The sequence below is a fragment of the Limulus polyphemus genome, unplaced genomic scaffold, assembly GCF_000517525.1.
Source record: "Limulus polyphemus unplaced genomic scaffold, Limulus_polyphemus-2.1.2 Scaffold6772, whole genome shotgun sequence".
Classification (NCBI taxonomy): domain Eukaryota; kingdom Metazoa; phylum Arthropoda; class Merostomata; order Xiphosura; family Limulidae; genus Limulus; species Limulus polyphemus.
The window spans coordinates 34,497-46,585 of NW_013672382.1; the positions used below are offsets into that span (position 1 = coordinate 34,497).

Sequence of the window (12,089 nt, forward strand, 5' to 3'; positions counted from 1 at the left end):
GATGTTTCTATAGCATGCTATGTGTGACATACTAGTCCATTGTTTTTATTAGTTGTAAAAGGTCTCGATGTTTCTATAGCATGCTATGTGCGACGTACTAGTCCATTGTTTTTATTAGTTGTAAAAGGTCTCGATGTTTCTATAGCATGCTATGTGCGACGTACTAGTCCATTGTTTTTATTAGTTCTAAAAGGTCTCAATGTTTCTGTAGCATGCTATGTGTGACGTACTAGTCCATTGTTTTGAGCAAATGGAAAGAAACAAAAAAATGTGCTGTGATAACAACTGTATTATTTTATACATGTATTCCTTGTGATGCTGTTAAGCTGCTCAATGTTAAACAGTATATATTTTCACAGACATTCCCTTAGAGAATCGTAAAGAAGCAATACAGGCCGCAGTTCTCTTGATGCCTGATGAAAACCGAGAAGTACTTCAATCTCTGCTTATGTTTCTGCAAGAGGTCTCCCAGTGTTCCGATGAAAACCAGGTAATGAAGGTTTGAAAAACCTGAAATAGTATGATTAAAATGGCGAATATTGAAGTAAACGAAAATAATATGAACACACAGCCTTTGAAATAACTTAAAGGGGAGTTTAATGTGGCTAAGCTTTTATAAACTATGATTTATAGGTAGAGTTAGATGTTTTAAAAGTTCTTTTGAACCATAATTTGTCATATATAAAAAAATCTTCAATACAAATAATGTGGGTTAAATGACTTTCATCACATCACACATCTGTTTTGGACTTACAGCGCTAGAATCAGGGTTTCGATACCCATGGTGACTAGAGCACAGAAAGTCCATTGTGTTGCTTTGTGCTTAACTTCAAACAAACAAAATCTTTTAAAAACTTTGTTTGCACAGAAGCTGTAGCATTTATTGATACATATAGATGACAGCGACAAACCTTGCTGTATGCTTCGCACCATCACTGTTTCATCTCTCTACTCCAAGGAGTGCGAGCGTCAGCCCGAGACGTAGAAAAACCATGGGAATTCCAGACCAGCGAGAGCTTAATGAGAATCGAGCTGCACATGAATGCTTAAGCTACATGATCAATAATTACAAGCAACTTTTTCTGGTAAGTTGTTTTTGTCAGAATATCCAGGCCACTGACTTTTATCGTTTTTTCAGTGTTAGACACTGTATTACTTGTAAAATATAAAATAAGTCTACTCTTAAACTTTTAAAGAATTCCTAGTTTGTCCACTTTCTCTTAACTTGCTGCAGCAAGCTGTGTGAATAAGGAAAGTTTAATGTTTTGTTTTCTAGGTAACAGAAGAAGTACTTGGACAAGCTAATGCTGAACAGTGGGAACCTCCAACTATAGAGGAACTTGGAACTCTAACTAATTCCACAAACTATAACTGGAAAACTCATGTTGAAATGTATTTACAAGGACTACAGAAGGTACATATATTTGTTGATAACATTTATTTGAAATAAAGAAGAAGAATTGTTAGTGTCTTAGTGGAAAACTTCATTCTGTACTAATAAAACCTTTTATTAAATGAGAAATTTGATCCCATAATAGTAGACTTCACTCTCTGTTCATACAAGGTGTTATTAAATGGGGAATTTGATCTCTTGGTGGTAAACTTCATTCTCTGCTCCTACAATGGGTTGTTAAATGCCAAATGTGATCTCTTGGTGGTAAACTTCATTCTCTGCTCCTACAATGGGTTGTTAAATGCCAAGTGTGATCTCTTGGTGGTAAACTTCATTCTCTGCTCCTACAATGGGTTGTTAAATGTCAAGTGTGATCTCTTGGTGGTAAACTTCATTCTCTGCTCCTACAATGGGTTGTTAAATGCCAAATGTGATCTCTTGGTGGTAAACTTCATTCTCTGCTCCTACAATGGGTTGTTAAATGCTAAATGTGATCTCTTGGTGGTAAACTTCATTCTCTGCTCCTACAATGGGTTGTTAAATGCCAAATGTGATCTCTTGGTGGTAAACTTCATTCTCTGCTCCTACAATGGGTTGTTAAATGCTAAATGTGATCTCTTGGTGGTAAACTTCATTCTCTGCTCCTACAATGGGTTGTTAAATGCTAAATGTGATCTCCTGGTGGTAAACTTCATTCTCTGCTCCTACAATGGGTTGTTAAATGCCAAATGTGATCTCTTGGTGATAAACTTCAGTCTTTTTTCTTGATATAAAATCTTTGTTTTATTATACAATACTTCCAAGAAGAATATCCATTTAAATAAATTATTACTTCAAAATTGACAGAAGAAATTTTGATATAAAATTTTCAGATTTGAAAATTTTTTGAAAATGTAAATAAAAATGTGCTTTTATTAATTAGTTGAATTCTTTTAAACAACCGTTTAAAATCTGCTTATCTTGACTCAAGCATGCCTCTTTAACAACTTAAGATATTCAAATGTGAATAAAAAGAAATTAATTTGGGGCTTAAGTACACGTCTTTTAGAAACTTGCATTTTATCACCAAGGGATTGTATTTCCTTTATAACGACAATTTTATGTCAATTGATAGATAGAATAATTAAGAATACAAGTTGTCTTACCTGTCTGGACAATTGATTTCTTTGTTTTTATGAAAAGGAAGGGTTGAGAATCTGTCTCCATGTCTCTTAAGCCACTGTACCGTGTTGATGATCATTTTGTTATGCATGACAAGAGTAGTTTTTACTGTTCATCTTCTCCCAGTATTCAACTGGTTTTGTCTCGATACACTTGATATGTAAAGACAAGTTTTTGTCTCATGAAACAACCTACACGGGCACTAACATGTCAGTACTTCACAAGAAAAATTTGACTGAGATCTCGATAAATCGTACTAATAAGATCTCAGATTATTTTGTGCATGGAAAGTTTAATAGTTTTTTGTGCTATCATAAGCACCACTTTGTCTTGACATAAGGTACAAGAGCAAAATAAACCTATATCTGAAATCATTATTACAGTTTTAAATATCTCAGCCTTACAAATGTTGCCAAAAGTAGTGATAGAGAAATACCTGTATCAGTGGCAGTTTTTTTTTTTTAATTATATCGTTTTCACAAAAAAATATTCTGTTTAATGGTTAAGTGTAACCTCTCTTGAAAGCAAATCTGCACATTTTAGTTTCTGAATTAGATAACTTGATATCAGTTTCTTGTATATATATTACCAGTTTATTATTTAAAAAACAAAATATGTTAAATTTCTGTTCCATGATAATTCCAAAGTTAAATGTTTTTTGTAGAAAATTCTAAAACCATGAACAGATTCATAAAAATTGCGATCATGTATTTTATTAAGTTTCTCAAGTTAACCAGAAACTTAGACATTGTCTCTTCCTTAAAACCTAAACTTTAGTTCTAGAATTACATTTCTTATTTCTTTTGCATTTAAATTTATTTGGATAAAGATCATGTTAATCCAAATTTGAAATTTACTCCCAGTATCACCAAAGGTGACTGAACATATCAGTTGGACCTTACATTATTGTTTAATACTAGTTTCATAAATAATTGTGTATTTTTTATATATGGCTGTTAGTGAATGACTTTGTTTTAGTCAAGTTTGTATCTGACTTGTGTTGTTCATTTAATTGTAAAAACATTTTATCAAGTTCACCTGGCATCATCACGTGAGATGTAAGAATTGAGGCTAAGAGAAATCGATTTACAATAAGTCACATGATTATACAAAATGATAATACATAATGAATTATGTGTTTTTAAGGTAGTGATATTGACTTCCGTGTATGTGGATTGAATTATGTGTTTTTAGGGTAGTGATATTGGCTTCCATGTACGTGGATTGAATTATGTGTTTTTAAGGTAGTGATATTGACTTCCATGTACGTGGATTGAATTATGTGTTTTTAAGGTAGTGATATTGACTTCCATGTACGTGGATTGAATTATGTGTTTTTAAGGTAGTGATATTGACTTCCATGTATGTGGATTGAATTATGTGTTTTTAATGGAAGTCAATATCACTACCATAATTCAATCCACGTACACAATCCACGTACATGGAAGTCAATATCACTACATTAAAAACATATAATTCAATCCACGTACATGGAAGTCAATATCACTACCTTAAAAACACTTAAAAACACATAATTGGGTAGTGATATTGACTTCCATGTACGTGGGTTGAATTATGTTTAAATCTGAATTGCTGATTAATAACATTACATTTTTGTTTAGTAGATATGTATGTTTAAAGATAAGATATGTTATATGTTTTAAGATATGTTTGAATTTGAATTGCTGATTAATAACATTACATTTTTGTTTAGTAGATATGTATGTTTAAAGATAAGATATGTTATATGTTTTAAGATATGTTTAAATCTGAATTGCTGATTAATATCATTACATTTTTGTTTAGTAGATAGTACTTGTTTTGATATAGATGATAATTTTGAAATTAAAATTTATTATGTAGTTCATATAGTGAATGTTAATATTTCTTTCATGTTATAGGAAGCACATGACAAGTTCAAAGGTTGGATAGTGTTTCCTCATAATGATGATGTTGAAGTGTTTTACAAAAAAGTGGATGATGGTCATCCACTGAGACTCTGGAAAGTGTCAGTTGATGTGGAAGCTCCACCAATTGAACTTTTGAATAGGATAATGAGGGAGAGGTAAGAATGAACAGAATAATGTGGGGATATTAAGAACAGGATAAAGAGAGAGAGGTAAGAGGGAATAAGAATGAACAGAATAATGAGGGGATATTAAGAACAGGATAATGAGGGAATAGTAAGAAGGAACAGGATAAATAGGGAGAGGTAAGAATGAACAGGATAATGAGGGGATAGTAAGAAGGAACAAGATAATGAGGGAGAGGTAAGAAGGAACAGGATAAATAGGAGATGTAAGAAGGAACAGGATAATGAGGGAGAGGTAAGAATGAACAGGATAATGAGGGAGAGGTAAGAAGGAACAGGATAATGAGGGAGAGGTAAAAATGAACAGGATAATGAGGGATATTAAGAATAGGATAATGAGGGAGAGGTAAGAGGAACAGGATAAATAGGGAGAGGTAGGAATGAACAGGATAATGAGGGAATAGTAAGAAGGAACAAGATAATGAGGGAGAGGTAAGAATGAACAGGATAATGAGAGAATAGTAAGAAGGAACAAGATAATGAGGGAGAGATAAGAACTAGCAGGACTGGAGGAACAGTAAGAACAAGTGAAGTATTAACTACTGAAAGTCACACATTCAGAAACATTTAAGCCTGTTTTTATGTTTTTATTTGCCTCTGAATCAAGAAAGGATACACTTTGATAGATTGTTTAGGCAGAGTATTCGTGATGAAACTTTGTAGAATGGATGGCAACTGAAGACAAAAAGTGAAAGACTTTCGAAATGTCGTCCTCTACACTTGTGTCTCTACAACAGGCAGTTGCCATCCATTCAACAAAGTATCATCAAGAAAGGATACATGCTGTATTTTGATAGTTTTATTAATGTTTCAGATTACTTCATTTATTCGTACTATCATTTTCTTTAATCAGAAATGTATGGGACGACTCATTAGCGAAATGGAGAGTTGTTTCTCGACTAGACCACCAGACTGAAATATTCCAGTATGTCTGTAACTCTCTCGGTCCACATCCTCCTCGAGATTATTGTGTTCTGAGGTTAGTTTTCAATTGTACAATACTTACTATGTATCTGTGGCTACATTGTGTATTAATAACGTATATTAAAATTTAAACCTTTCCCTATGTATATTTTCCCTACAATTGATTCCAAACTGTCTATGTTTAAATATCAAACAGTTGTATAATGATCTAGATATTTGGTTAATATCTAAACAGTGGAGGTAGAACAAACAGAAATGAGTTTGAAATATGAATTAAAATTGGATATTATAGAAGTCCTATTAGATTAGAGAATTTGAATTTAATGTATTTTATATTTTATAATTTGTTTCCAAAAAACTATGAACTAAAGGCTTGTGTCCAAACGGAATTATGTGTCACAAAGAAATTTATGACATTGACTGTTACGAATTCAAACAGCATAATTACAATATAAATAGTTTACTGGTTTATATAATACAAGCTGAGGTACCCATCCTTTGTCCCAGTTATGAGGGAATCCTCAATAGCCATGGCACTTAATTCTTTTAGGCAGGATTAGAGTAAATTAATCTATAAGACCTTTTTATTAGCTACCAGCTGGAGTAGCCGTCCATTGGACAGGTGAATTATAAATTTGTTTGTAACGAAGGATAGGAAATAGTGGTTATGTTTCTTTTTCTTAACATAATAAACATTTAAAGTGCAATAAATATACATAAAAGTACCAATACTGAAAAAACAGACGTACTGTTTTCAAGAATTCTATCAATATGAAATTAGATGAGTCCTCATGAACTTTCTCTTGTATCACTGTGTCAAGTTTAGTACTGATTGATCAAGAATTGTAGAAATGTATAAGGAACAGATCTCTCTGAGATATATAATATGTTTGCGTGCCATCCTCCTCCCACACTGTGTGTGTATGTAACAGATCTCTCTGAGATATATATGTTTGTGTGCCCTCCTCCTCCCACACTGTGTGTGTATATTGTATTATGGCAAATTTAAGTTTTTCTTATGGTGTAAGGACATGGTGCCACCTATGAACATAGTTAATGTTAAGTTACGTCATTGATAATAAATGCTCAATAACAGCAATAGTGGGGGGTGAAGGGGGTTGTGAATCCCCCATTAATATGCCCCTTGTTCCAAACTATCACCTTACAAAGTATGTTGGAGATTGGTCAGATGTTTGTGCTTTATATATATTAAAATAAATTATTGAAAATGGATTAATTTTTTTAAATACAGAATTAATTATCTGGGCATTAATAATTAAATTGTTCTCAAACATACACCAGTGGTAGTAATATGTTATAATTACATTATTTATTAACTTTCTTCTCTGTAGTTAGTTTGCTTAACTACTTTTGTCTATTAATAATTTATTTTCTAATCTTCTGTACTAAGAATTCATTTATTTTGGAGACATTTACTGTCAGTGTAAAAAAAGAGAATTAACTTGAAGTATCAAAATATACACTTGTTATTACTGTAGAAGACATGCTTCATCCATTGAATTAAAACTGAATGTAATGTGATCATAGTTCTTATAACTACCCTTAAAGTGAAACATATTTATATAGTGAAATATTTGTTACTGATAGAAAATGATAATCATAGTTTAATGTTATTAACATTACACGACAATGTATATCTAAGTAACTAACATTACACAAAACATGTTATATCTAAGTAACTAACATTACACAAAACATGTTATATCTACGTAATGGACATTATACAAAACATGTTATATCTACGTAATTAACATTACATAAAACGTTATATCTATGTAATGGACATTACACAAAACATGTTATATCTACGTAATTAACATTACATAAAACATGTTATATCTATGTAATGGACATTACACAAAACATGTTATATCTACGTAATGGACATTACACAAAACATGTTATATCTACGTAATTAACATTACATAAAACATGTTATATCTATCTAATTAACATTACACAAAACATGTTATATCTACGTAATGGACATTACACAAAACATGTTATATCTACGTAATTAACATTACATAAAAACGTTATATCTACGTAATGCACATTATACAAAACATGTTATATCTACATATTGAATATTACACAAAACATGTTATATCTATGTAATGCACATTACACAAAACATGTTATATATACATATTGAATATTACACAAAACATGTTATATCTATGTAATGGACATTACACAAAACATGTTATATCTACGTAATTAACATTACACAAAACACTTTATATCTACGTAATGAACATTACACAAAACATGTTATATCTACGTAATGAACATTACACAAAACGTTATATCTACGTAATGAACATTACACAAAACATGTTATATTTTAGTAATGTACATGGTTTATCTTTAGATCATGGAGAACAGACTTTCCCAAAGGTTCTTGTATTCTTGTGGAAATGTCCATTGACCACCCCGATGCTCCTCCTTTACAAGGCAGTGTACGTAGTGTTGTTCTTGCCTCACATTTCTTGATTGAACCTTGTGGTGCAGGCAAGTCTCGTGTCACTCATATCAGTCGAATTGACACCAGGTGAGTAAGATTTTATTCAACATTTCAGTAGAAGTATTTCGTGGGAACAAATTGAAATAACAAAGATGTATACAGTCTGTTTGGTATAAGAAAACAATTTAATAATATCCTGTCAAACAAGTTTGGCAAACTTTTCTTTTCGAAACGTCTATTGGGAGAAGCTATAGCATAAAGCTTGAGCAGATTGAACAAGAAAGCTTCTCATGTTTCTGAGTAATAACTACAGTACTTAAAAAGGTTTAAAAAGACACTGTGAACCCTTTTGTGGCTCTTGATGAAAGAGGAACCACCACTTTAAAGATTGAAGCATTTTGTGGCTCTTGATGAAAGAGGAACCACCACTTTAAAGACTGAAGCATTTTGTGGCTCTTGATGAAAGAGGAACCACCACTTTAAAGATTGAAGCATTTTGTGGCTCTTGATGAAAGAGGAACCACCACTTTAAAGATTGAAGCATTTTGTGGCTCTTGATGAAAGAGGAACCACCACTTTAAAGACTGAAGCATTTTGTGGCTCTTGATAAAGAAGGAACTGTGTAACTTGTAACTAAAGAGAAGTTGATTCTGGTAGTTTAGTAGTTCTTAATTGTGTAATTTGTAACTATAGAGAAGTTGATTCTGGTAGTTTAGTAGTTCTTAACAGTGTAACTTGTAACTAGAGAGAAGTTGATTCTGGTAGTGTAGTAGTTCTTAACTGTGTAACTTGTAACTAGAGAGAAGTTGGTTCTGGTAGTTTAGTAGTTCTTAACTGTGTAACTTGTAACTAAAGAGGAGTTGATTCTGGTAGTTTAGTAGTTCTTAATTGTGTAACTTGTAACTAGAGAGGAGTTGATTCTTCTAGTTTAGTAGTTCTTAATTGTGTAACTTGTAACTAAAGAGAAGTTGATTCTGGTAGTTTAGTAGTTTTTAACAGTGTAACTTGTAACTATAGAGAAGTTGATTTTGGTAGTTTAGTAGTTCTTAACTGTGTAACTTGTAACTATAGAGAAGTTGATTCTGGTAGTTTAGTAGTTCTTAACTGTGTAACTTGTAACTATAGAGAAGTTGATTCTGGTAGTTTAGTAGTTCTTAACTGTGTAACTTGTAACTAAAGACGAGTTGATTCTGGTAGTTTAGTAGTTCTTAACTGTGTAAGTTATAACTAAAAACTTTCTGTATTACCTGTGATTATATGAGTATTAAAAATTATTTTATGTTATCCTAGCTGTAACTTTGGTGGTATAAAAATTGGACGTAAAAATAGACAGAATTTAATTAAAACCTTGTCAAAGCATAATAGCTAGTAGTAGAAACCTGTAACTACCAAGTGTTTATTATTTGTGATTTTACAGAATTTACCATGTAACTTTAAGTATTATGTGCATTGATTTGTTTGTTTGTTTGTAATTGAGAACAAAGCTACATAATGGGCTATCTGTACTCTGCCCACCACGGGTATAGAAACCCGGATTCTAGCTTTGTAAGTCTGCAGATATACTGCTGTGCCAATGGGGGGCATCTGCATTGAAAAGAACCAGCTAAGACTAATAATAAAATATGTTTAACATCCACTGTTTCACTTTTATGTAGGTTATCTAGCACTTAGAAATAGTAGCAGTAGTAAAATTTTACCATTTAAAGGTATAAAATAATAAGATTTTGTGCGTAATAGTTTTGATGAAAGTTTCAAGCTAATTAGTTATTGTTGTGTTTTTAACTTGTAATAACAAAACTATTTTGTACTTTCAGGGGAAGGTCACCAGAGTGGTACAACAAGGTATTTGGTTATATTTGTGCGTTTCAACTCGCCTGTCTCAGAAATTCTTTCAAACATGGAACAGAGGGTCCAGAAACCAAAGTTTAACTCCATTCATTCCATCACCTTTTGTCTTGTTCACTTTTTGTTTCCTGTGTTAAGGAGAACAAATTAAATATGTAATTTTTAACTAGTCATGAACCTTTATTATTTGTTGAACAAAGATTACATGACTCATACTTTTGATGCTTCTTAAATCTCTTTGGATTGTGAAAGATGTACCTTAACAGTTGACAAACTTTCAGATATGTTTTTAATGTAAAGTTTTGTGACTAAAAGTGAGGAACTTTTGTGATATATGTTTTGTATAATCTTGTATGTTCCCTTTATTCTATTGGGACTTGTACAGTCTGTTCTGTAGAAGTTGAAAATAGGCTATCAACTTTGAGGGAATTTCATGTGGCAAGCAGTTATTACTTGCTTCTGTTTTTTTAATAAATCTCTTTATATTGACAATGTGGTATGTTAGCTGCATCAATTGTCTATTGTCAAGTTGTTTGACTTTATTCCATTTGAATATCTTGTAGAATGTTATTTCATGAAATGTTTGGATAAGATTCAAATATATGATTTTATATCTAAACACAGAGCACTTCCAACTGAATTAAGGCCAGTTGATGTAACTTTTGGTTTTGTCAACCGTTCTGTATTATACTTGGAAGTGGATTTCGTAAGGAAGTTGCTTGTATTTTGAGGATAACTTGTACATTTATTATAAAGTATTACATATACATTATGTACAAAAAGTTTGTTTGCTTGTTGTAAATCTCAATGACAAACTTGCTATTTAAATTTAATCAACTATTAATATGATGTTGTTAATAAAACTTGGACATATTAATTAAAGATTTATTAAGTTTGAAAGACTGGAAGGTAATATTTAGGCCAAAGCAACCACAAGACGCAGCATTTGTTTTTACAATTAAAAGTGATGCCTCTAGATGTCTGTTACTTCTAGTAGCTACGTTTAAAGTTACCTGAATATCTATGTATGTTACTGTTGATAAAATCAAGTAGGTGTTAGTTAAAATTGAACATCATGTGTCAAGGTGTCTTATGTTACTGTCGATAAAATCAAGTAGGTGTTAGTTAAAATTGAACATCATGTGTCAAGGTGTCTTATGTTACTGTCAATAAAATCAAGTAGGTGTTACTTACAATTTAACATCATGTGTCAAGGTGTCTTATGTTACTGTCAATAAAATCAAGTAGGTGTTACTTACAATTTAACATCATGTGTCAAGGTGTCTTATGTTACTGTCAATAAAATCAAGTAGGTGTTACTTTGAATTTAACACCATGTGTCAAGGTGTCTTATGTTACTGTCAATAAAATCAAGTAGGTGTTAGTTAAATTTAACATCATGTGTCAAGGTGTCTTATGTTACTGTCAATAAAATCAAGTAGGTGTTACTTCGAATTTAACATCATGTGTCAAGGTGTCTTATGTTACTGTCGATAAAATCAAGTAGGTGTTACTTTGAATTTAACATAATGTGTCAAGGTGTCTTATGTTACTGTCGATAAAATTGGGTGTTGCTTAGAATTTAACATCATGTGTCAAAATGTCTTATGTTATTGTCAATAAAATCAGGTGATGCTTACAATTTAACATCATGTGTCAAGTTGTCTTATGTTACTGTCAATAAAATCAGGTGATGCTTACAATTTAATATAATGTGTCAAGGTATCTTATGTTACTGTTGATAAAATTGGGTGTTCTTTAAATTTAACATCATGTGCCAAGGTATTTTATGTTACTGTCAAAAAAATCAGGTGATGCTTACAATTTAATATATTGTGTCAAGGTATCTTATGTTACTGTCAATAAAATTAGGGGTTTTTTAAATTTAACATCATGTGCCAAGGTGTCTTATATTGCTGTCAATAAAATCAGGTGGTGCTTACAATTTAATATTATGTGCCAAGGTATTTTATGTTACTGTCAATAAAATTAGGTGTTGCTTAGAATTTAAAATCATGTGTCAAGGTGTCTTATGTTATTCTCAATAAAATCAGGTGGTGCTTACAATTTAATATTATGTGCCAAGGTATTTTATGTTACTGTCAATAAAATTAGGTGTTGCTTAGAATTTAAAATCATGTGTCAAGGTGTCTTATGTTATTCTCAATAAAATCAGGTGGTGCTTA

At 31.6% G+C, this 12,089-nt stretch overlaps 1 protein-coding gene across 1 annotated transcript in view; it reads left to right on the forward strand.

Annotated features, from left to right (window-relative positions):
* The window catches only part of LOC106474057 (rho GTPase-activating protein 7-like), a gene marked incomplete at its 5' end in the record, with an annotated part of 28,291 nt that extends 16,213 nt beyond the window's left edge, over positions 1-12,078 (forward strand). Inside the window, 7 exons of the mRNA XM_022402436.1 lie at positions 345-490; positions 897-1,085; positions 1,277-1,414; positions 4,456-4,619; positions 5,500-5,625; positions 7,966-8,145; positions 9,873-12,078. Of these exons, the coding sequence (XP_022258144.1) occupies positions 345-490; positions 897-1,085; positions 1,277-1,414; positions 4,456-4,619; positions 5,500-5,625; positions 7,966-8,145; positions 9,873-9,987 (1,058 nt within the window). The remainder of the gene's footprint in view (positions 1-344; positions 491-896; positions 1,086-1,276; positions 1,415-4,455; positions 4,620-5,499; positions 5,626-7,965; positions 8,146-9,872) is intronic.
* Between the last annotated feature and the right edge of the window lie 11 nt (positions 12,079-12,089).